Raw genomic sequence first — 26,435 nt, 5'->3', positions numbered from 1 at the left:
CTTATACAACCATCAAACACACGAGTACCATATTCGACCGTTCTTATACAACCATAAAAGAAAGGTAGTTTTGAAGAAATCTACAACACTGCCAGTGAGTTTAAGTTTGAGCACAATCATCTAAGAGAATAGCAAAAAGAAAATGTGAAGCTTAGCTGGATCCAATCTTCAACTACATTGCGACCCTTTAAAATCAATCCATCTGCAAAAAAATACACAATTGCTTAATACATACCCTCTTGTCAATCAACTTATAATTTTCAACGAACCTACTCCTAACATACCTTGACTCCAAATGGCTTCAACAAGCGATCATATATGCGCTCATCCCTCTCAAACATAATGACATGTCTATCCATGAAGCCAGCTGCCAAGCCAAGTGTACCCGTGCCAGCAAATATGTCAAGGACTACATCCTGTGGACGGCTAAAAAGTGCGATTATGTACTTCACAAGCTTTTGACCTCTTTGACAACCACCCCTCCATGGCTTTCCTTTCCTCTTTACTAAATCTGCTTCAGGTACTCTGACATTGAATACACATTTTACTTACTTTAATGGCATATATATATATATATATATATATATAAATGATGGATTAGGCATATAAACAAGTAAATGATAGAGTCAACTCACATATCGAAGATAAGGTCCTGTCCAAATTGAAGGTCACCATCAAGTTTCAATTCTGGCAACTGATCATGATGTATACGATACACACAAGTTGTCGAACAACAAACAAAAGCAGACAAGATCAAGCAATTCACCTATTCAAATAGAAAGCTTTATGTCATACATGTCATTCAAGAATAGGATGCCACACTAAATTCTATTGCACATTAAATCAAGAATCAATTACTTGTACCTGTGTGACAATGGGTCCCAACCTCTTTCCAATAGGTGGTGTGCATCTCACAACTTGACGATGATATATCTTAAACCCTTTTTGCTTGCCAGCTTGCTCGACTTTCACCCCTTCCTCCATGGTGTACAAACAAACAAAAAACCCCCTATCACTCAAGCATGAGTCTGCAAGCTGAAATGTGGTGTCATACAGGTTATCCACTATCTTGTTCCAAAACGGAACTTTATTGCAAAAGCATCCCTCGACAGCCACGTTAGATGGAAAATCTGCAAATATGAGGTCTATGCACAAGTCTAGCTGAGTGCCCTTCACAGTGCCTTGGCTACAAACTACATTGAAGGCCTCTAACACCTCAAGCCCCATTTGCTCTGCTTGTTGGGGATATTCAATAATATGAACAAGCTCTTCAACAGAAATGTTGAAAACGTAAATAGTGCCTACAAATCAAAGCTTTTAGATTTAAGAAAATGTATCAACAATCACAACACTCCATGGATCATATTAGATAGACAAAGCAAAGGCATCAACACTACCTGTAGGTTCCAATGTTTCATTGATTATGTCATCATTTTCTCTTAGCCCTCCACTGCTACTTGCGCTTTGATGTTGCCCTTGCATCTTGCCATCCTCTATAGCCTTGTTTGCTTGTAATGCCCTATGTACGACTTCCCTACCAAGATTTATAGGAAGTGTCTTACGAAATGATGCTGATGCAGTGGATGCTACTACTTGAGAAGTTGTCGTCGTCTCCTCTTCCAAGACACTATTCGTAGTAGTTGTAAGTTGAAGGGCTGCTTTATGTTGCTGAAATAATTCCAACTCCTCATCCGGAACATGGTTCTTAACCATGTCTAGCCACCACGGACACTTGGCTTTCTCTATGGTGGACAAGGACTGCACAATCAACAACTATTATTTAGCATAATCTCCCTATGCGTTAAGAGTTAACATAAAAAATGGAATGTAATGCATCACTTACCCTTCCAAGCTTCACATCGGAATACATGAACGTAGGGTTATCTGCATATGTCCATACACTTGCCAAGGGGGGCATCTCATCAAGCATGTGTTGTGCAATCTCCTTGAGTAGCCATCTAAACACACACCAACTACTGAGTACTAGTTTAATGAGGACTAAAAAATTGAACCATACAAATTAACAAACCTATAAACAACTCGACGGGTTGCATTGTGTAATCCGGGTTGCTCATTCATGGCATTGGTCGACTTAATGCCACCTTCCACAACGCGAAATGCTCTATTGAAGTACTTTCTTCGGCAAAGCATGACAAAGTTTCTGAATCGATGTTCCAATGGCAGCCTTACTCGATCAACATTTTGAATGTCTAGTAATAGACCTAGACCATATTGATTGACTTGCAACCAAAAGCAATACATGTGGAGCCAGTCCTTAACTTTAGCTTTGTCATTGGGAAGGCACTCCAAGGATCGAATTGATACTTGTGAGCTATCTAACAATTTCACAATGTGTGCCTTATCCACATCTGTTATGCAAGCGTTTCCAATCATGTTGAGTTTCTCTTCAGTCGCAATATGCGCACTCGGTTCATGCCAAGGCAAGGACAGAGTAGCACACCAAAACTTCTCTCCATTTGCAGGATCTGCAATCCTTACATACTTGGAGGTCTTTCCCCTAAAGGTAATCTCCATCTTCTTTATCACCTTGGCCCTACCAGTTTCATCCATTCCCTTAGCCAACTCTTCAATCTTCTGTTCCATCTCATCCTTAAAGAGCAACCATGTCATTATTTGCACAGGGAGTGTAAACCAACTCCTTTTCCCCCGAGATGAAACAACCTGCATTTCTTTCTCCACCCATGCTCTGTCTTCAATAGACAAACCATCCAAGAGAGTAGTCTTGTCTGCCTCTCCTAGCCTTCTCAATTGGAACAACCTATCTCCAAATGTGGTTGGCACATATGCATAATCGTTCATCCTGTAGCATTAAAACAAAAAAGAATATGAATAACTCCAAGACAACAATTAAAATTTTCAAGGAGAATAGTAGATGCCCAACATCATCTTACTTGTTCAATCTTGCCAAGGAAAACATTAATTCCCCCACATCAGTCTTTGCAAACTGCAAAAAGTGGCAGACCACAGAGCAATGTCTAGACAGGTCGTTCTCAAACCCTGTATTGCATAATTGTACAATTATATTAAAATAGTGCAATCAACACAACAAAAGTTCTTAAAGGAGATTAAGTTAAAGAATACCTTGTCGAATGCATTCCATCCATGCATGCAGACGATTGTTGCCATCCAGGACATGGACCATCTTTCCTTTCAAGTAGGGTCCCCACTCTGTCTCTAAATCAAGGGACCTCTCAAATCTTTCATTAATTGTTTTCCAGCAATCATCCCAAGAATCTATCCTTTCTTGAGTGATTGGTGTCTCCTCCCCCTCTAGATCAATAATGGAGACAGTAAAGGCTCCCTTGCTCTCAAGATATCCTCCCATCTTAATAAAACTTCTTGTGAGTGATCTTTCAGTGGAAGGGCTTACTTTTCTAATGGCTTCACTAGACAGTAACCTGCATAATGGGATCCTAGGGGGTGGTCCAGAAAATGTGACTCTGATTCTTTCAAGGAATGCCTGTGGTGTAGAGATCTCAAGGATCTTACCAAACACCTCTAATTTGTTTCTTCTCCCCCCTGCAAGATTGGAGATATTCTGGCCTTTTGTCACCTCATCATCTTGTTGCCCCTCAGTCACCTCATCATCATGTTGCCCCTCAGTCACCTCATCATCATGTTGCCCCTCCTCCTCATCATCTTGCCCCGCAGTCACCTCATCATCATGTTGCCCCTCCTCCTCATCATGTTGCCCCTCAGTCACCTCATCATCACGTTGCCCCTTAGTCACCTGGTCATGTTTCTCAACTACCACCTCCTCACTCTGATCATCTTCCTGAGTTCTCTGAGTATCAGCTCCCTGCTCCTCTCTCTCAATAGCAACTTGATCCACTACCTTCTCAACGTTTTCTTGCTCCAAGTCATGAACAATACTATCAACAAGCTCCTCAGCACCACCATTTTCCTCAACATCTTCAGCATCCTTTTGACTTACTTGAGAATGCTCTTGATTACCTGCTCTTGCAATTGACCTATTGAAGTTGTCCTGCTTTGATGGTCTACCTCTTCTCTTGTATGTTGCTCCAGAATCCCCTGCACCTTGCACAATTTTCCTTCTCTTAGGCATAGTTACCATACTCATAATATCTGCCTCACACTTACCATCCTCACAATTCGATCTTGTGAAGTGCATAAACACTTTGAAAGAATGAAAATTCTCGATTATATGAAATCTAGTTAAAAGCCATATGAATGACTGAATCGGACACATTGGAAAGGACAACATCAGCCATTAACTAAATTATGGGTAGTTGTGTTGTGTTAGAGTCATTATGGCAAGTTAAAATCATTACGGTCGACACATTTATCACCACGAATCTCGCTCCAGCCATTAACTAAATTATGGGTAGTTGTGGTGTGTTAGAGTCATTATGGCGAGTTGAAATCATTACAGCTGGCACATTTATCACTTTACAAATCTCGCACCACCTCTATACTACCACTTATCATTTTGCTCTTCTCCATTCTCCTGGAGCTTTATGTGAAGAATCTATCTGTTCTTTCTGCAAACATGTAAGTGACTCTGTGTGTGTGTGTGTGTGTGTGTGTGTGTGTTCTCCATTCGCAATCACGCTGACCCCTCCTGGCTTTGCTCTCCAGTTCTCCATCGACAACTCACACCCTGCATCTCACGCTGTTTGAGGTGTTAAGGGAGCTTTACTATACACAGTGTCTCTCATAGGAGCTCTCTCTCTCTCTCTCTCTCTCTCTCTCTCTCTCTCTCTCTCTCTCTCTCTCTCTCTCTCTCTCTCTCTCTCTCTCTCTTTCTCTCTCTCTCTCTGAGCTCTGTTGCTACCACGAACTAGTAGTGATGCAAGCTTCAACAGTGCTACCACCTACTCAATACACACAGCAACAGCTCAATACACACAGCAACAGGAATCTTCCATTCCTCTCACACCTACGCTCAACTCAAATGCTCTCATTTGCTGTCAAATTCACCTTCTCTTTTCTCAGATCTTTAAGCGCGCTCAGCATGCTTAAAGATTTGAGAAAGATGGTCCTTAAATCAAAAGGTTAAGCTTACCTTTGCTGTTTTCTTGGGGCTTAAGGGGTGGAAGTATTTGGCCAGTGGCGACATTTGCAAGAGCCTTGCCTTCCTCATGGCGTTGCAAAGGATGGAAACCAGGCAAACAATATGAACGATTAAGAATAAGCAGTGTGCATTTCAAAAGTTGAACATTTGAAGGGCAATAAAAATGTTTTGAAAAGTTAGAATATAATTAAAAAACCAAACTAACTTTCTTCAACCGTTTCTCCAGATTAACTTATTCTTAAACATGTCTCAAGATTAACATTTTTTAAACATTTCTCAGAATTTCATTTATAAAAAAAAACTGGGATTGATAGTAGTGTTTTCGAATGTCTGTGAAATTATTAACTTTTACAACCATTTCGCTAGATTAACGTTTTTTAAAACATTTCTCAAGATTAACATTTTTTAAGCATTTGTCAGAATTTCATTTTTAAAAAAAACTCGGATTGAGACAGTAGTGTTTTTGAATGAATGTGAAATTGTTAACTTTACAGAGTTGTTGGTATAGATTGACTTGACACGTGTTCAATTTACTCCAAATTATTAACTATGGATATGGTGTTGATTTGATTGAAAGTTCTCTTTTATGCAGGGAAGCTAAAATTTTCTTGCAATCTGTGTCCGGACAGTCCATCAACATTCCATTCATCCATGGAAAATGCCTCCTTCCCGTCAAGCTCCTGCAAGAGAAGTTGTGTGGTACAACTAGGGTCATTGTCGAGGCTCTTGTTCAGGAGGGACAAGAGTTTAATGTTTTGGCACCTCTTCCCACCTATGCGGGGGTTTATATGGAGGCATACTTCATCTTGGAGGAATCATTATCTAAAAATTACACTGCAAGACTAGAAGACATCTTTCAGACCCCTGAGTCATCTCCAATTGGTCCATCACCTGCACCAATGTAAGTGCATGTAAGTCCAAGATCATTTTGGAAGGTTTGAATTTGAACAATTCTTCACTATTTTTTTTGCTCTCTTGCAGACAAATTGATGATGATGAGGAAAATGAAGATCATGTTGAATTTGATAAGCTAGATGAAGAAACTCTAATTTTTGAGACAACAGTTCCTGCATTCCAGATCATCCGTACACTCCCTCCCAATGATGTGCTTCACACTATTATGCAAGAGTGTGAATACAAGGGCAAGGTCAAAGATCTACCAAAAACCTACCAAGAATTCTGCATCTATGAAATGATTGAGGGGAAGGCAATGGAGGGTATGGAGCAAAAGTATGAGGGAAATTTGTGGACAAAACCACAAACTCAGACAAGAACTCAAAAATCTTTTGTCCTTAGGAAGAGTTTTTGTGGAGGGGTTTTCCAATGTATGAATGAGCGATGCTCATTTAGGAGCAGAACTAATCAAACTAACAAGCAACATTGGAATGGTCAGTTGTCCAAGCTCCCAAAGAATGGCTACCTAGCCATGGGGAGCTATGGAAATTTGGAATGCTTTTTTTGCAAGCATGTTCCCATGTGTGTGAAAGATTGTCCAGCAACAGTTTACTACTTTATGCCTAGGGATTCTTGCCATAGTAGGCTATTTATGCACCATGGCAAGCACAAACACATCGTCCCTAAGGGAATGTCTAGAGCATCAATTCGGAACATAAAAGCCTTAGTAGCTAAGGCAGTGACAATGGACAATAGAGCAGGCCCTAGGAAGGTACAAATGATATTGGCTAGAGAGATGGTGCTCAAGGCCTTCACAGATGACAATATTACAAGTGGGGATTTTATAAGTGAGAAGGAGGTCCATGAGATGTCCCAAGAATTGCTTACCCTTGTCAACATGAAGAAGTAAGTTTTCAACTTATAAGCACCAAAACACTTGTATTCTTGAAAAATTGGTTCACCCATGATTATGTATGTTGTAGGGTAAAGCAAATGGTGATGCAGTGTAGAAGGACCACTCGACCAATGGGTGATGGATATGATGCAATTCTTGAACTAAAGAGAAAGTGCCACTTTCAGTTCTTCCATGGCTCTCGATTTCCATTGCAAGCATCAACATCACAAGAGCGGTCCTTCATATTCAAGATGTCTACTACTGGCTCAGGTTCAGGAGTAGATGTGGTCAGAATGATGGATAGAGATGGACATGAAGACCTCCGATTATCATGGGTTTGTTTTGACCATGTCCGTCGAATAGAAGGAGGCTGGCACACAATGGGAGCACATGTTTATGATCACACGTAAGTAACAAATAAGTATTAAAAAATAAATAAGTGGATGTGGATACTAATTGTGTAAACTATTGTATACCTTGGCTCATGGCTTTGTAATGTTATTAGGATTGGAGATCTTCTAACTATTGCCACATGCGAGTTCAAAGAAGAGGATGAGGAAGCACAAATAATGTTTTGGGAATCTATGAACCAGGTTATGATTGAGCACACAGATAGGCCAACCAATTTTCAAGGATTCATGTCAGATGAGGCATGAGCAAATTGGAATGCAGTGAGATATGTGTTCGGGGACAAGAAGGAAATTGTGGATAGGGAAAGGTCTTGTCTATGGCACTGGGAGGATAATTTGAGGGTGCACACACAGAGGTATATCCACTCCCAGTACCAATCAAAGCATAAAGAGATGTGTGAGAAGTGGAGATTGTCTGAAACAACAGATGCGGCACTCGAGCAATTTCGTAGGATTAGGAGCTGGTGGGCAACAGGCAAGACAACATATAAAAACATACCAAAGCTAGATAGTTGGTTGAGTTGGTGGCATTTCAGGGTTAGCCATTGGGGACATATGATGGTCAAGTATGGGGAGCCCATAATGAATGCATTGATTCCAAGGACCAACCTCTCTGAGAGCAAACATGCAAGTTGGTTGGTTGGAGAGGGGTACAAGCAAAAAATTAGTCTTTATGATGCATGTGTCACTGATCTTATTAATGTCTATCTTCAGTGTGCCCGGCGTCTAGCCTTCTTGGATGGTAAATATATTGGAGGGGGGCCAACATTGGAAATTTTAGTTGACAGAGCCATGTCAAGGATGCAGACTAGTCCATCACCAGCAGCCACCTCTAGGGCAGTGGATGATGCTTCCATGGGTACTCCAATGTTCAATAACAGAGTTAATTTCAAGGGTGAGAAGAGGACAATGCATGCCAAGCGACCATTAATGGATATGGATACAAGCATTTGTAGCCACAGGCCTGAGTATAATTATGTCACGCAAGATAAGACGTCAAATGCAGCACATGAGCAACCATGCAGTGAATTGTTGCAAGCTCTAGAGCAAAATGTCCATGACACAAAGTGGGCTATTTGCAGGATACCAACATCAAGTAGAGTGGAGTGTAACCATTGGACAGCTGGTAAGAAGTGTGGATTGAGGCAGAGACCGGGAGACCCAGCTCCATGTTTTTGGAGTGACTGTCAATTATCTTCTTGGCGGAAGCAAAAGTTTTGCTACTTTTGCAACACAGATGCGAGGCATACATGGAGAATGGTCACAAGCATCATACACCCACCAGAATGCGCTCCGCATGTTTGGCCTATTGCAAAGGGCACCAAACTCAACATCCAAGAAGCTTGTGCACTTGTGAAGGCAGGATTTGAGATTGGAGTGTCAACGGAATCATTGATCCCCAAATAAGTGCATCAGAGAGAGCCCCATGCCAACAAAAATGAAGATCAAAATTATCCCTATCGACCAGGGGTATCGAAGGCTGCCTATGCTCAAGTTAATGCAGCATTAGAAATGTCAGCAAAATTGACTGGAAGCCGCGTAGAAGTGGAAGGAGAGAAAGAGATTTTTACCATAGAACTACTGACAGGTCACAGTAGAGCCCCTACATCATGCATAGAAGTTATAATTCAGAATGTCCCATCTTGTTCGTGCATTGATTTTCAAGGCAGGTTGGCAAAAAAAGCATCCTTTCTTGCTTGCAAGCATCTTTATTTTGTGTACTTGATTGTACTTGGACAAGATGTCAACAACAACATGCATATCCATCAAGCACGAATTCCAAAGGCCATTCTTAAGGATATGCTAACAAAGGCAGTCAGAATCCAACCTAATCAGCTATAAGGGCTATAGCCTGGGTGATGTCTTATTTTGTTTTTGGAAGGGTAGACAAGATAGCAAAACCTATAGTCTATAGATCACTGCAGTTATTTAGTTCCTCCTACTTAGTGCATTTTGTAACCCACTCAACACCTAATTTTTGAAATGAATCAGCATAAACTTTTTGTAAGAGGTAGGTACTAAAGCATTTTTTTTTCTAGGTTATTCCTTCAAGAATATGATAGATTTCATCCATAACATATTCAAAGAGTTTTGCAAACTTTGCAACTCTACCATGGCACTCTCTCTTGTCTATATTGCAATCTCCATTGCTTTCCAATGGTCAACTTTGAATTGCATGCTCTTTGTCACTCTCTCTCTCTCTCTCACACACACACACACACACTTCAAACCCCCTCTAGCTTGTCACTATCTCATTTTGTACCCACCACTCATAATCTTTTCAGGTTGTTTCTTTTGTTTCATTCGTGTTTCAAATAATTGTATCATAGGTATGATTAATGTATGTTTTTCTCTCATAGATCATTTGGGCCTTTTGCAAAGGTAGTACATCTCAAATCCGCTCTCTCTCTCTCTCTCTCTCTCTCTCTCTCACACACACACACACACACACACACACACACACACACACACACACACAAGCTCTCTACAAATTTTCCTCCCTATAAATTTTTCCCATGATTTAAAAGAAATCATGGTGCATGCAATTTTTCCATTGCCCTACCAATTTTTGCTTAGAGAGTATTAACATTCATGAAGGTCTATAAAAATTTCTCTCTCTCTCTCTCTCTCTCTCTCTCTCTCTCTCTCGATTTTAGGATCGTCTTTCTCTATGTGCACTGGAGTATTTGTCATAGAAGTATTAAACCCTAAATACATGGGGCTTGATTTTACTACAGTGGGGTTGTCTCAAGCTACTTTGTGCTCGCTTCTATCTGCTCAACTGATTTCTCATTTTTGCTCGAGGCTCACTGCTCTTGGCTCGCTCCATGGATGCACTCTGAAGATGGAAAGCTTCATGCATCACAAGCATAACATAAACTTGTAGAAAGCATTAACTATCCCAAGCCTCAGTCCCAGGGCTTCAAACACCTTTGAAGGTGGAGAGAGCTAGCGAGGAATGAGGATAGGGAAGAGGAAGAAAAAACATTCCATAGGAGAAAGAAATAGTTCCTCACTTATCATTACTCTTCTTGTAGCATACATAATAGCATAGTAATGGAGATGGAGAAGATGAAAAGCTTAAGCATTGAAGCATGGCTCTTGGTTGGATTTGCATTCCATAGCCAAGAGTGTTGGTGTAGGGCTTTCACTCTCACAAGCTTGGAGAAGGAGGTGGTGTTCCTCAACTTTCACCAAGAGAGAATGGCCTTGAAAATGAGTGTGTGTGTGGAGTATATCCCCCTAGCACCCCCCGTCCATGCTTTGGGTGAAATTTCTTCATGCTACAAGCTCATTGGACCCCTCTCCCCTTAGCCAATCACATGCAGCATGTAGTCAAGCACATGGGTAGTCTTTTGACAAGTGTCCTCCTTACCCTTAGAGAGAGAGAGCTTGAAAATATCTAGATATTTGTTAGATGGAAGTAGAAGCTCATTGGACCCCTCTTTAGCCCAACCAATAGCATTCAAGCACACCATGTGGTTAAGCTTAGTGAGAGTCTGACATGTGTCCCATGATCTCTTTTAGAATTCCCCTAACTTTGAGATTTTTATGCAAAGGAAGTTTCTCAAGCAACTTCCTCATTAAGTGTGTAGGTTCTCTTTTCGACTCAAGCATCTTACCCCCCATGCATAGGGAGCTTCTCAAGCAACTTCCTCATTAAATGTGACAAGTACCTCAAGTACCTTAGTCATCAAGTATGACAAGCACCTTAGGTGGAGTTCCCACCTCAAGCACAACCCTAGCTTGTTTAAGTTTAGGTCGGGTTCCCACCTCAAGCACAACACTAGCTTGCTTAAGGTTCCCACCTCAAGCACAACCCTAGTTTGCTTAAGTTTAGGTCGGGTTCCCACCTCAAGCACAACCCTAGCCCTCTTAAGTTTAGGTGGAGTTCCCACCTCAAGCTCAGCCCAAGCTTGCTTAAGGTCAAAGGACTTTTAACACTAACCATTGGAGGTCTTTAATGAAGCAAGCCTTAAGGTCTTTTAAGCTCCATTAGATGCACATTGCTCTTTGATAGACTACCTCCTTTTAGACCCTTATTGAGATGTAACAATCTCTCCTCTTGGTCTCTTGCTGAGGTAAGTCTATAAGCACTTATTGCACATTGCTCTTTGATAGACCATTTCCTTTTGGACCCCTATTGAGATGCAACCATCTCTCCTTTTGGTCCCGTGTTGAAATAGGTCTAGCAGCACATGTCTTTACTCTAACTCGTGTTCCCGTTTATTCTCCCACATTAAATGATCAGTTTAATATGAGAAAATCATTTGGTAAAGTTATATATTATATTTTATGACATCTCCAATCACATTAAGCCCCTTCTTGGGCCAATGGGTTGACACCAATGCATTGAGCTTGTTTGTGATAGATTTGACTTCAAAGACACTTGTATTATGTTGTATTGCTACGGCAGTCAATTTGTTGCCGGTGCTTTGCAATTTAGACACAATGCTTTTTAAATCCATGGCATCCTTCTCACGTTTGTTCTCAAGAAGAGACCTCTCGAAGAGACTCATGATTTTGTCCTTGTTGCTTTTTTATATCAGAAAGTTGTTCTTGCACTAAGTTTTGTTGCTGCAAAACACCATTGATATTTAATTGCATCTGCACCTCTAAGCGGCGAAGATAAACCCCTTGCTCACGTTGTAAATGGCTCAACCACTGAATGTTCATTTTGTTGGAAACACGTGCTGCCGCCACTCTCTCACATGAGGCTTGAATGTTGGAGTATACTGTGCGGATGGTACTTGGTCCATATGCAATCTGCCTCTTCGAAGGTCCATCCCCCCCTCCGGAAACACACTTGGCATTTCACACATTGTTGATTTGGTCTCTCTCTGGGGTAGAAAAGACCACCTCTAACGAATCTCCTCTAGAGGAGGTAAGGGATTGCTCCATTACTGTGAGAAGTTAGGATAGGTTATACGGGTGTTTGTAGAGCTCTCGAAAAGGCTTGGAGCAGGAGTCTCTCTCTCTCTCTCTCTCTCTCTCTCTCTCTCTCTCTCTCTCTCTCTCTCTCTCTCTCTCTCTCTCTCTCTCTCTCTCTCTCTCTCTCTCTCTCTCTCTCTCTCTCTCGCGCGCGCACTCTCGGGCGAACTAAATTCGAACGTCGCTGGATGCGCGACTTTCATGTTAAAATTTGCCCTCTCTCCCTCTCTCTCGTCAAATTTGAAGAGCTCACAGTCTCTTCTCTCTCTACTTCTCTTTGTCAGAATCCCTCTCTCCCTCTCTCTATTTCTCTTTCTCTCGCTAACTCTTTATGTATTTCTCTATTTCACCACCTCTCCCTTTCTATATCTTGTCTCTCTAAATATTTCCTTCCTCCTCTCTCTCTATCCCTATCAATCTCCGATCCCCTACTTCTCTCTGTATCCCTATCAATCTCTACTTCTCTCTCTCTCTAACTCTTACTCCACCTCTCCCCTTGCATATATTCTCTCTCTAAATATTTCCCTTCTCCTCTCTCTCTATCCCTATCAATCTTCGATCTCCTACTTCTCTCTCCGGTTTGGTCTCATAGGTCATTTTGACCTTTTGAAGACGTTAATATATCATTTCATCTCTCTCTCTCTCTCTCTCTCTCTATGTATTTCCCTATTTCACCTCTCCCTTTCTATATCTCCTCTCTCTATCCCCATCAATCTCCGATCCCCTACTTCTCTCTCTATCCCTCTTTCTCTCCATTTCTCTCTCTATCCCTATCCCTCTCTCTCTCTCTAAAAATTTTCCTCCTCTCTCTCTCTCTCTCTCTCTCTCTCTCTCTCTCTCTCTCTCTCTCTATCCCTATCAATCTTCAATCCCCTTCTTCTCTCCGAATGGCCCTCTCTCTCTCTCTCTCCACCTCTCCCCTTGTATATCTTCTCTCTCTAATTATTTCCCTTCTCCTCTCTCTCTCTCTCTCTCTCTCTCTCTCTTCTCTCTCTCTCTCTCTCTCTCTCTCTCTCTCTCTCTCTCTATATATATATATATATATATATATATATATCCCTTTCTCTCGCCCACTCTTTTCGTATGTATTTCCCTACTTCACCACCTCTCCCTTTCTATATCTTCTCTCTCTAAATATTTTCCTCCTCCTCTCTCTATTCAATCTCCGATCCCCTACTTCTCTCTCAATCCCTCTTTCTCTCCATTCCTCTCTCTATCTCTATAATACTCGAGTGAGTTATAAATCAAGTCTACACACTATTACATTCATGCAGTTTTGGGTATAAGAGGTTTCCAAAAATGCTTACTAAGGGACAACAATATAGACGATCAATATGTTTTTTTGGTTTTTTGAAGCTTCTAATGAACCGTATAAAGCTGCATATATTCTTGACTATCATGGTATCGGTCAAGTGGATAGTTGTACCTGAGGGACATGACACTGTGGAAAACATTAACGTCTTTAGAAAACTTTTCCACTTTTGTTTTTGAGATTGAAAACGATTCTCCAAGGGGAATGTAATGTCTAGCCTATATTAAGAACAGGGAGGACAAGGCCCTAAACTACTCATGCATGTCAAGGGGTATCATGTAGGAGGGCCCAGGGCCCATAAAAGGAGTAAGACTGGGTAGAGATGAGCATGGAATAGGAACCTAGGCCTTTCACGTTTCATATTACCAAGGGATATCAACACTGGGCTCCCTTATTTTGTAATTCCCAAAGGCCAAAGTACCCAAAGATCTATTCTTTCCCCACTGTTCCATAATACATTCCTTGTAAAGAAAGTATTGTAAAAGCTCAAACACTAGATTAGTGAAACTAGTTCCCGCATCCATAATAGCTGCCCAAAGATTTAGTTGCATACAAAATTTTCTAGTCAACTCCAAAGCTGGCTTACAAAATCTGAAAGTGCAGGAGCTTGAAAGGGAGACACAATTATTGTCACTTGGGTTGTTGAAAGCAACTCTCTGGACTTTCTCATTGATTTTATTAGGCATCATGCCTCAAGGGCTTTAATCCACGACGCTACTATAGAAAAAACCTTGGAAGCCAAAAGAGGTACCCAAATATCTCAAATATCTAAAGTTGGTCATTAGAGTCCTAATCTTCTCAAACTTGCTGTGTCAAACCCGATCCATATTTTCCTTCATTATAATTTCAAGTACAGACTTGGTCAAAATCTTCTTGGTTATCCGGCTCAGTCCATAGCTTACAATCTATTTCTTCTTATGAGCGTTAAATGATACAACATTGTTATCCATGATTGGCTTTACTAATGATGCCAACAATAGTGGTCTTTACACTACACTATCTAAGTCTGTAAATATCGTTGCAGAATTCCCTCCTTCCTAATGAATGTCCATCCCTAGATACTCTTTGCAAGTGCTAGGTATTGAGGGAGTGTTGATTCAATGGTTAAAGAATTATTTTGATTTAAGCATTGAGAGGTTGCTAATGCTTGTGGCTTAGGTAGGGGTAGGGCAGAAGAAGATATATAAGGCCTTTTATGATTGAAATGTGAAATGTGAAATTTGTAAGATTCTAATGGTAGTGGCTCTTTGAAAGGATAGTAATTGGGAGTTGGCAAGATTTTATGAAGCGAAGGTGCCATGGCATTATGGGAGGGACTTGGCTTGGCAAAATAAAATAAAGTATCGATTATAAGCTAGAGTCTGAATACCCGGATGACGAAGGGGAAAAAAAATCCAGAGGGAAAAAATTGGCCTTGTTATGCATGGGGTTCTTATGTGTACTTGACTCTAAAATTTTATTCCTAAGTGATATTGTACAAGTAGAGAAGGTGGGATTAAGTTACCTTAGTGGACATGACTTAAAGGAAATACTTACAAGGTGGTATAAATAGTCAAGGCCTTAATAGTAATGGGGCTTTGAATGTTGAGGGTACCCAGATGAAAGTTGACATTGTTAACTTTATCGTTGATCTTCAAGTTGAGCACCGGATATGGTTGAGTTGTCGTCTAAGGTGAGTGTATGAGTGGAACTGTGGAACACACAAGTATCAAAAGGCCTGTTCAAAATGTGCACAAAAGGAACCTTATCGCCCCTTTTCCAACCTCGCACCTCATTCACACTGCTAGATATGCAAGTAAATTATAAAGCTGCAGTGGAGCAACGAACAGAGGTCAAGTAGTTGGTTACAAGATTTGTGTCCTAGTTACGAGGTCAAAGGAGAACGTGCATGAGGGTTCCCATTGCAAAGTCCTCGAACCTCATTTTGTTCCAGGGGTTGGAGGTGACCAGAAGCGTTGGTGGGTCTGGACCATGTCGAGTGTTTTTTAAGCCAATTGTATCTTGCCACATCAACAATACGCTCCTACCGAACTCCATGTTCCACACAATGTGAACATTGCCTAATGCATATGTTAAATGTTGGGTTAACTATCCTTAGCACTACACGAGGTCTTCAAGGAAGCCTCGACCATGGGATCCACGATGGGGAACTGCAGGCGAGAATCACGAGATGCACGGCACCGTCCGATTGGCGAAAAGTAAACAAGGACAAGGGAAGGTGGGTGTCCGAATTTAGTTATAAACGTTGTGCTTTCCACCCATGTCACATGATGCGTGCGGGCGAGGTGCTAAGGCCATCGTCCCTGTAAGTGTGGGGTGCCGGGTTCAAATCGCGTGGCTGCAAGGCAAGCGCCCATTTTTGTTGGGCTGTCCATCCGCCTCGAGATTCTTGCAAGGGCAAACAACTGTTGATCCCACCGCCTAGGGATCTTAAAGACTCCGTGTTACTTAGTGCTGAGGGTCAGCTATGGTTGCTCCCTACACGGTCCACGAAGTCAATCGACCCACGAGACTAATTGACACCCTTTTCCCAGTGGGGATCAAGGGTTGGCATGCAAGCTCCATCCAGGGCCGTCCGATTGACAATAAGAATAGTTTAAGATTCTTTGGAATCTTATGGGCCTTGGAAAGACAAAAACACCACGTTGATGGGGCGCCAAGGTTCGAACTACCACCTCGGGCTTCCTGACCCAATGCCTTATCATTAAACTATTCGGCGCGACTTGAAAGGAGGTGCATAAATAAAATAGATAAAGAAAAGCCCAAATTTTGACGTTTTTATGGATCACACAGTGATTACATCTGGATCACATTTGGATCACACCGTTTGCCTAGATCACATATGGCAATCACTCCGTGATTATAGCAAAATCGCACCGTGATCACATCATTGATGATCACGCTGTGATCACAACTGATCACATCCATAATCCAACGGTGTAGATGGGTGCCGCCGACGCCTTTTGATTGGGACCATTGATCCCTAGTGGGGAGGCCTCGTCACTAATTGACACCTTCATTTGGAGGTGGGATCAATGGCTCACGATCACCGGTTGATCGTGACAGTTGGATTGCATACGGAATGCAAAAGATTCCCACTTTCTCGGATCCAGGACTTGAACCCACTACCCTCTCCCCCACGGGATTGACTCTAACCACTAAGGCTAACGCGCGCTCGTTGAAAGGTGTGTGTGGATAAGTTTATAGATCACGGCGTCGCGGACAGGTTTACACCTAGTTCACACTGAGTTCACACCAAATTTGGTGTGGTGTGCAGGCCCTCCCCAGTTCACACCTAGTTCACACCGTGTTCACGTCGAGTTCACACCGAGTTCACACCAAATTTGGTGTTTTGCACATATCTCCGAGTTCACGCTTAGCTCACACCTAATTTAAATGTCGATCGGACGGCCCGGATTGCACCCGCCTCGTGATGCCTACTGTGGGCCATTGATCCCGCCTCCATGGGGAGGTGTCGTTTAGTGACGAGGGTGGGGAGGTCCGTGTCAATTAATAGTAGATGAATTTTGAACGTCATGTCTACTGGTGTGAACATCAAAGTTTAAATTCACGCCAAGGTGTCTGCGTATTGCCTTATCCAGCTTGTTAAGAAGCTGCCTTTCGTCATCTTGTGTGACTTTGCCGCGCAGACCTTGGTAATTCAACTGCTGAGCAGGGACCTGCCAGCAGCAAATGGCTAGCATTGCCCACCGTAATCTGTTAAGCTCGCATGATTATGGCGGACATCTGCACACAACCACGAGCGCCACAAGCAGGAGTCGTCGATTCTGGACGCAGCCCAAGTCTTCCCTACGTCCAACACAGAGAACTCAAAGAGCTCTTTTCTCTTTATCACCTTGGAACCCTCTTCCTCAACCACCCCTTCAGGTCCAAAGAGGATCCCCACGCAAAGCCTCTGTTACAAGGGCAGCTTATATCTCGGCTCCTGCCGCAGACCCTAATTCGCTCTACTTCTCCAATTCGGTTAATGGGAATTCAGAGTTTTTTGATGATGAGCTCAAAAGGCCTAAAGAGGTCATTACCTGGAAGCTTATTGGGAGGCTAGTCTTGGAAGAGAAACTTAGGCTTGTACTCTCAGCTTTCGCCCTTGTTGGCTGCAGTTCATGTACACTCAGCATGCCTGTGTTTTCTGGTGAGTTCATTTCAACTTTGCTAGTTGTGGTGGATGGTGGACTGTTTTTTTGGTGTATGGTAGAGCATACATAAGCACTTAACACCTTCTCTATCGTTTTTGAAGATATGAATCTTCTTTGCAGGGGTTAATGCTGAATTTAGTACTCACGAAGAGTAAAAATTCTGATTCTGTTATGGTTACTGTAGGTCGTTTCTTTGAGACATTGATAGGGCATTCATCTGAACCGCTGTGGAGGTTGCTGTCAAAATTGTCGGTCATTTATTGTCTTGAACCCTTTTTCACTGTTATTTTTGTCACCAACATGACATACATATGGGAGAAGGTGATGGCGAGTTTGAGACGGCGGGTCTTCCAGCGAGTCCTTGTTCAAAAGGTCTGTCCTTTTTGTTTTGGATTTGATTCATGACATATATTCTCTTTTTATGAATTAGGTTTTATGGATGATATTGTTGTGGGTTTGAGTATCTTTCATTGAAAGCTGCTGTTGATTTAGGCAATAAGAACCCCCCCCCCCCCTCCCCCCGAAAAAAAAAAAAAAAGACACCACCGCCACCACCACTCACCCAAAAAAATGACAAAAAGGACAAGAAGAAAACATGATGACTGCTTACGGACTGATGGGCTACTCAATGCCGGTTTCCCGTGTGATGGTAGACTCCTTTAACCAGATAACTCATCTAGGGTCTGAAATACAACTGATTTCCAGGAAGAGCATGATCTTTTGGATATCAGCACCTAATATTCTGAATAGATTACCGAACTGTTTTGATGGAAGCATGGTCAATCCTGCAAAAGCCAAAGCCAATGGAAAGTGCCTTGGAAGGGGCAAGGCAACAAAGATAGTTAGAGGCAGCAATCTTCTTCATTTTAGATGTATCGACTAGGAGACGCATGAGCCACAATTGGAAGACAACTTAAAACAGTGCACACCAACCATGATTGCCGCAACAATGGTCATGAAGTTATTGTTGCTAAATGGACTTTTTTTTGGAGTAATTTCTATTTACAAAAATTAGGATATTTAAATGTGTACACATAAAAGTTAGGAACTGTAGATCTATTGGAATTGATAAAAGCCATCAGAACCGGACAACTCTAATGTGTCATGATGGGTGACATTAAGCATCGTAAAGGGGTTGTATTGTTAGTTTGGTGGAAGAAACCGGGAAGAAGTGGGTATTTGTGATGCGTCACATGATGGGTGACGGGAGCATCGAATAGGTGGTATTCCATTGGTCTGGGAGGAAATCCGAACTGGGTAAAGGATTACGTGTAGAGATGCAAGCACAAGAATAAAGATGGGTTTTGAGAAGCTTTTTCTAACAAGGGGGATATTTTTAAGTGCTTGCCAGGAAAGCTCATACTTTCTTGCAAGGAAATTTATGTTTGCATTGCATCTATGCATGAGGTCACATCCAAGGATGCCTAGGAAGTGTTGTGTAGCATCAGTTTTAAGCTCACAGAGTTTTTATTGAGTTTTTTAGTAGGCTCACATTTTTTCATTAAGTGACTGGTTTCCCACTTAATAAGTCGGCAACCACTTAATAAAATAAGAGCAAGACTTATAAAAAGACCAGCTCTGCCCTCTTACGGCTGAAAACAGCGCTAGCAATTTCTCTCCTCTCTATAAACAGCCGCCAGCCCACACTTTCTCTCTCAGCTATTCCAACACCCCCATCCATCGCTATTGTTGCGGGAGAGTTGCCGGCTATTCTTGCCGCCCTGTGTAGCCTATAAAGCAACCTAGCGCTTCACTCTTAGTCCAGACTTGCCAACGCTAGCACAAGGAGACTCTGCCGCCGAGAACTGCAAGTGATCGCGTGAAGTCGACGTGCGGAGGTCGCTTTTCCGTACTTAGAGCGACAAGCTTATGAATACGCCCTACAAGTTGTTGTTTTTGTGTTTGTGCTTTTTGCAGGTACTCCATCGCGAAGGAGGAGCGAGGAGGCTTTGGCCTACGCTAGGGGTTCTGGAACAGTCTGCGGAGTTTTTGCTCCAAGTACAGATAGGAAAAGAATTGAGAGCTCGCCTCTCGGATTGCCCTAACGGAAAGAAAACGACCATCGAATATGAGATTTAGAATAGAGGGGTTTCTCTAGTTCTTGTACTTGTAAAAGATTCTCCCTCCCTTAATAAAGATTCTTTGTAAGGGGGGAGGAGGGGGGAACCAACCCATCTTCAGGTCCTCAATACTGTGTCGATCTTCTCCCTTGTCTCTTTTGGTTGAAAGTGTATTTATTTTCAGCTTATTGATCATTCGTGTGTGCTCTCCTTTGCAACAGTGGTATCAGAGCTCGGTCGCCTGTCTTTTTGTGCAAACGAGGATGACTCCGGGAAGGAACGGGAAGAACCATGACAAGCCAAGGGAGAACCGTTGAAGATGAACTTCAACAAGTACGAGTTCAACTCGCGGAATTGCAGTAGCTGCTCACGGTTCAAACTATCCATAAAGTTTTGGACGGAATCAAGAAGCCGCAAGCAACAGATGCCGATGGGCATCAGGAAAATCCTCCCAGTGGTAACAACCCGCAGGAGGAAAATGTGGAAAGAGGTGCCAAAGTGCACAAGGGGGACAAATGGCCTTCCAAGAGCAAGGGCTAGGAAAAAGAACTCTATATGCTGAATGAAAGCAAGGATGTCTTAATTTCTTCTCCATCATACTCTCCTGATTACAATACTACTAGCACCTCATACAGCATCTAAGCCTTCTTCCATGAAGAGAATGCCTACTACTCCCCTACCTAATACTAAAGAGAAACCCAAATTCAAGAAGGATAACCGCAAGCTTCACCACAAGATGTGGGTTTTCAAATCCGGTGACAAGGATGTCAAGTTTGACAGTCACACAGGACGGAGAGACATCTCCAAGGCACTGTCTTTTATCAGACAATTTGAAGTTTCTTTTGCCAACGGAAACTTTACCGAAAGATCCAAGCTGTATTATGTTGGGATGTATCTCAAGGAGACGGCAAGCAATTGGTGGCCAAGATTCTAGAAGGTAAACAAGCCAGGACATGGACTCAGTTCAAATCTGAATTTTGTGAATAATTCCTTTTGTCCAACTTTGAGAAGGACATCCGGAAGGAATGGGACTGGCTCACCCACAAGGAACATGAGAAAGTTATTGATTATGGTGACAAGTATTGGTCGGCTCTTCTGAAAGCAACGCCTTTCATGAAGATTTCTGACGAGGAAAAGATGCAAGAATTCGAAGCAGGCCTTCAACCGTTGCTTCGAAAGAGTATGAAGGTGTTTCCCCATGATACCCTTCAACGGGTGATAGAGTCGGCAATCATTGCCGAGCATCTACATTCCACTGGTACCCCAGACGGATGGGAAAAAGCACGTACCATGCAAGGCAAAGAGCGGTCTACGATGACCATGGCGAACCAAGGCAAAAAGCGTCCCTTTGAGGTCTTTGATTAGCCTAAGAAGCCAGAGGGTAGCGGAAAACGGCTCAAGTATCTCATGCCCAACCAAGTACAAACCTTCAAAGAGCAAGGAATGTTTTACTACTGTGTGAGAAAGGACACATGAAGACGGACTGCCCTATTCAACAACAATGACAAGAACAAGCTTCTTCGAAGAAAGAACAAGCGAACAAGGAACCTGCTCCCTCGAGCTCAAATTCTATTCTTGATGCTCAAGGGAATTCGAAAACGAAAAAAGGGAAGCGTCAGCCTCTGAAGGACTGGGGATTTGTGAACAATTAGCGGGTATTGATCCTCTATGATCCTGGATCAACGGACAACTTTATTTCATTGGATACTGGAAAACGCTCGGGCCTCACACCGGCTTAGCTTGGAACTCCGATCATGTCCGGAATTGGCATTCGAGCGGTTGATTACCAATGCAACTCACGTGCAAGGACAACTCAATCTTCGGAATGGCGAGTACAAGGACCATGAATCCTTTTTGATGGCACCCATCGAGGGATCATCTTGGGTATGCCATGGCACTACCACATGCAACCGGTCCTTACGTGGAAAAGTCCCACGCTTTTGAGCATGAGGGGCAAGAACATTAAATTTTTTGCTGATGCTCGGGATTGGCTATTTCCAATTGTAAGCCATATCAAAGCCATATCTCCATTAAAAAGAAACTAAAGAAGTGAGTTTTTGCTTGATTTTCATATGGGAAAAGAATAAAACTAAACGACAGTTCGCTCTCTAGTTTGAAAATTAAACGTTTTCAATTTATTGAAAATAAGGACCATTTCGCGGAGACTCTTCCCGATAGGCTACCTCCGGAACGTCCGGAAGATCATTGCATTGATCTTGTACCGAGTAGCTCTCCTCCTAACCAACCCCCCTACAGGGTAAGTCTTGCTCAACAATAGGAAATTTGAAGCAATTCAACGAGCTTTTGGAAAAAGGTATAGTACAACCGAGTACTTCACCCTATTGCTCTCCAATTTTACTGGTGCAGAAGAAAGATGACACACTTCAAATGTGCATAGACTACCGATTTCTAGACAAGATCACTGTCAATAATCGCTTTTCGATCCCTCGGATTGATGATACTCTTGATAAGTTAGAGGGTGCAAGCATCTTTAGTCGCATAGACTTAAAGATCGAGTATCATCAGATACGAATTGCCCCTGAGGATGTCCATAAGACTCCCTTTCGCAGTACCTTTGGACTTTATGAATTTTTGGTAATGCCTTTCAGCTTGACCAATGCTCCTGCCACATTCAATTGAATGATGGATCGAACTTTCAGCCCACATGAAGCTTTTACAAGAGTGTTTGTGATGACATATTTGTCTTTTTGAAGACAGAGGAGGAACATCAAAAGCACTTGGCATAGTGTTTCAAGTACTGTGAAAGCATGAGTTGCATGTAAATGCAAAGAAAAGTGAGTTCTTTCTCACGGAAATACACTATCTCGGCCATATAGTCTCACATAACCAAGTGAGTATGGATCCAACTAAGATCCAGGTGGTACAAGACTCGCAAACTCTCACTACGGTACATGATGTACATAGCTTTTTGGGATCGTGTTTCTATTATCGGAGATTTATTCGAGGCTTTGCTCATGTAGCAGGACCACTTTATGACCTGACAAGGAAGAAGACTCCCCTTCAATGGGGATCGAGACAAGAAGGAACCTTTGATAGGCTCAAGTATTTATTAAGCCATGTTCCTATTTTGATAGTGCCAGACTTAAGGAAACCATTTGAGGTTCGTTGCAATGCTTCAGGTGATTGCATCGGTGCAGAGAAGCCCATGCACTGGCTCATGAAAGTAGATGGCTTAAGGAACCTATGGTTGTGATTCACGTCTTATCTACCTGGAAGCATTATCTACTAGGAGCGGATTTGTGATCAAAACAGATCATTTGAGTTTGCGGTATTTCCTCACGCAATGGAAATTATCTGAGGAACAGATGAATGGGCCAACATTTTGTCCATGTTTCACTCCTAGATTCTTCATACGGCTGGGAGTAAGAACGTGGTTGTGGATGCACTGTCTAGATGGCCAAGGGCAAATGCAACTACTTATGTATATAACCAAGAACTGGAATCACTTCCGGGTTTGTATTTGAACGACCCAGACTTCTCCATTTGGAGCAAGTTATAGAACGGAGAGAATGAATATTCATATTTTATTTGGGATGGTTACCTCTACCACCACCAAGTAATTTGTGTTGCGGTGCCATTGAGGAAGGAAATCATGGATGAAGCACATGCTTCGCCTTATGCAGGTCATCGGGGTATTCTCCCTTCAACCTTAGCATTAAAAAGGTATTTCTATTGGCTAATCTTAAAGTAGACATCGATCAGTATGTCAGGGAATCTTTGCTTTGCCAAAAAGTCAAGTACGATCGACATAAAACGCCTAGGTTACTCTAACCTTTACCTTTGCCCGATCAACCCTAGGAGAGTGTTGCCATGGGATTTTATTATGGATCTCTCTAAGACTCAGACTGGAATTGATGCGATCTGGACCATTGTGGACAAATTTAGCAAGCAAACTCACTTTATTCCAGTCAGGAAAACAATCAAAGCGGAGTATATGGCTAGGGTTTTTGTAGCACAGATTTTCAAGCATCATGTGCTAATTCTTTCTATCTTTTGTGGTGCGTATGCCCTATCAACTACCTCATTTTTGTGCTAATTTTTCCGATTTAATGCTTCTTTTAGTGCTAGGCTTCATTATGGCTGGGTCTGCCCTTGATCTCTAGAGTCATGACCGAAACTCAGTACATTGAACTTTGTGTTGATGTATGCTCGTGTGTGCGTGGTGTGGTGTGTGTTGTGTTTGGGCGCATATGTTAGTACCTAGTTCTACACCCACTATTGGGCATTGACGACGCTAGTGGGGATGTCGTGGTATTTAGTCAATACTATGCATGATGAAGCTGATGGTTATATTGTCTTGTGGGTGACTACCATGGGTCTGTACCTTGCACTTTTCTTTTAAGGGTGAATCTGGGCTTATCCTGGATTCATTAGGTACATCATGGAATGCCCAAGTCTATTGCGAGTGATCGAGATCCTCGCATGACAGGAAATCTTTGGAATGCTTTGTTTGATAAACTAGGTACGAAGTTGAATTTTTCTTCTGCATACCATCCCCAAACGGATCGGCAGAGTGAGATCGCCAATTTCACAGTATTGGATATGTCGAAATCCTATGTGTCGGACAGACAATCTGTGACTGGGAGAAGTATTTGCCCCTTGTCGAGTATGCGTATAATAATACTGTACATTTGTCTACGGGGAAGGCACCCTTTGAGATTCTTTAAGCCTTTGCTTCCACCGATCGTTTTAACTAAGAATAAGATATTTGCAACGGAAGAGTTTGTCTGGGATATGGACACTACCTATGCAATACTAACATAAGAAAGCTGCAGACAAAGAAGGAATTTGAACTTAAGGGTCGGTCAATTGGTCTTACTCAAGCTTAAGAAGGCACGATTAAAGAAACAAGCGATTTATAAATTGAAATGGTAAAACTTTCTAATCGCTATTATGGGTCATTTAAGATAATGACCAAGTGAACGATGTGACATTCTGAAATGAGCTACCGCCTAATGGGAGGATCCATAATGCTTTCCATGTTAGTTTACTCCAACCATATGTGGGGCTGCCTCCAAGTTAGCCTATTGTTGAGGAACCTCCTGAGGTTGAGGAGATGGAAGAAATACTCGAACTGGAGCAGATCATTCATCATTACGAGTGGCCACTAAAGTCCGGAAAGATTACATGGATGTATTTGGTAAAGTTCAAGAACTATTCTACGCTAGATGCTCAATGGATGACCGAGCACGAATCAACATCTTATCCCGAGATTTTGGAAGGATATGTACAAGCACAACAATTGAGGACAACTGTAGTGCTTGTACATATCCGAGCAGGAACTACCATCTTATTCCGAGATTTCGGAAGGATATGTACAAGCACTACAATTGAAAACAATTGTTTAGAAGCCAAAGGGATGTTGCTAAATGGACTATTTTCTTATTTTTTTGAGTAATTTCTATTTACAAAAATTTGGATGTGTAAATGTGTACACTTGAACTAAGAAAGTTAGGAATTGTAGATCTACTGGTATTGATAAAAACTTTCAGGATGTGATAGCGTTTTCAGTTTCAGCCCGTTGTTCAAAAATTTCAGCATCTGCGTTTTCAGCGCATGGTCGTCGCGTCGTCATCACCGCCGTCCTCGGTGACACAGTGTCAGAATTCAACAGATAGCAGATTTGCAGATTTCAGCTCCTAGCGTTTTCAGATTTCAGCCCGTCTCGTCGCCATCATCTTTGTCGTTGACATCGTCGGCAAGTCCATTGCATCTAGACCATTGTACCAGATTTGTGCAATCAATAGCATGGACCTCTCTTGCCATAGAGAGTGGGGCCCTTGGAGGAGGGTTTGACAACATTCTAGTGTCGTATTCTTCTCTCTCTCTCTCTCTCTCTCTCTCTCTCTCTCTCTCTCTCTCTCTCTCTCTCTCTCTCAGCGCGCCCACCAGCCTGCTGTCACGAGCTCCCTCTCAGCCCCGGCCACAACTCTGCCCAGCGCCATCTACAGCCCATGGCCCAGCGCTGCTATACCTCCATTCAGCTCCTGCATTACACATGGCTGCAAATCGCTGAATAGTGGTAAAACAGCCCACTGTGTAGCAAACCAGCCAGCCCCCTGCCACTGTATGGCCACATAGCTCTCTCTTTCTCCCCCATCGACCATGGCGACCCCCCCTCCATCCGCAACAAAAGTTGGCAGGGGGCTCATGACGACCCCCCTCGCTCGGTACCGCCGCCGTAACAAAGTCTCAGAGGAGCTACTTGCCTCAATCCGCCGGGAAATGGAAGGGATGCTCCAAGCGGAAATCCTGCAGGCCACCGGAGTGATGCACCAATACATCACCGATTTGTGAAAGGAGAATGAAGCTCTTAGGATTGAGCTTGGGGAGACCAAGAAGGAGATAGAGCTTCTACGAGCCTCGATCATTGTGGCCCGGGAAGATGGAGAGATCTCACACGTGGAGACTATTAAAGAAGACTTGAAGGAGCTGCACACCGAGATGGAGGCTACCCAGGGAAAATGGGTGGAGGTGGTCCGCAAGACCATCAAGCAGGAGGTCAAGGAGGATGCCGTACGTGAGGAGCACATCAGAGTCCAGGACACCCTGGACGAGGAGAGGTTGAGGCAGGCTCGACGCCTCAACATCCGTGTGACCGGCGTGGCAAAGGGGCCTTCACCAGAGAGAGATGCCGAGGAGCTGTGCAAACGGCTCGGCTTTGGAGAGACCATGCCCTTCACCCGTGCATGGAGAGT

At 42.7% G+C, this 26,435-nt stretch overlaps 2 protein-coding genes and 1 pseudogene across 2 annotated transcripts in view; 2 read left to right on the top strand and 1 right to left on the bottom strand.

The window, feature by feature from the left end:
* Positions 1 to 275: 275 nt before the first annotated feature.
* On the bottom strand, positions 276 to 4,153 carry LOC147458061 (uncharacterized). The gene is made up of 9 exons (XM_086511750.1): positions 3,103 to 4,153; positions 2,913 to 3,018; positions 2,261 to 2,779; positions 2,030 to 2,161; positions 1,844 to 1,958; positions 1,398 to 1,758; positions 865 to 1,301; positions 636 to 766; positions 276 to 525 (listed from the first exon to the last, which is right to left on the bottom strand). The coding sequence occupies exons 1-9, from the start codon at positions 4,151 to 4,153 to the stop codon at positions 276 to 278; spliced, it is 3,102 nt and encodes a 1,033-aa protein (XP_086367876.1).
* A 4,011-nt stretch (positions 4,154 to 8,164) lies between these two features.
* LOC147458060 (uncharacterized) lies at positions 8,165 to 9,097 on the top strand (annotated as a pseudogene).
* A 7,977-nt stretch (positions 9,098 to 17,074) lies between these two features.
* The window catches only part of LOC147458057 (ABC transporter B family member 28-like), a 98,963-nt gene continuing 89,602 nt past the window's right edge, over positions 17,075 to 26,435 (top strand). The window contains exons 1-2 of the mRNA XM_086512814.1: positions 17,075 to 17,652; positions 17,841 to 18,028. Coding sequence (XP_086368940.1) covers positions 17,193 to 17,652; positions 17,841 to 18,028 — 648 coding nt within the window. The 5' untranslated portion in view covers positions 17,075 to 17,192. The remainder of the gene's footprint in view (positions 17,653 to 17,840; positions 18,029 to 26,435) is intronic.

Source organism: Adiantum capillus-veneris, chromosome 5 (assembly GCF_014529385.1).
Source record: "Adiantum capillus-veneris isolate H3 chromosome 5, ASM1452938v2, whole genome shotgun sequence".
Taxonomy (NCBI): Eukaryota; Viridiplantae; Streptophyta; class Polypodiopsida; order Polypodiales; family Pteridaceae; genus Adiantum; species Adiantum capillus-veneris.
Note: the sequence above shows the minus strand (reverse complement) of the source record. Positions and strands in the feature narration are given on the sequence as shown.

Bases quoted from the DNA above. Each gene is read 5' to 3' on its own strand.
- LOC147458061 (XM_086511750.1), bottom strand. From the start codon at position 4,153: ATGCACTTCACAAGATCGAATTGTGAGGATGGTAAGTGTGAGGCAGAT. The intron at 2,780-2,912 runs GTAAGATGATGT...ATTTGGAGATAG, and splicing joins TCCTTGGCAAGATTGAACAA to GTTGTTCCAATTGAGAAGGC. The intron at 1,759-1,843 runs GTAAGTGATGCA...TTGATTGTGCAG, and splicing joins CCGATGTGAAGCTTGGAAGG to TCCTTGTCCACCATAGAGAA.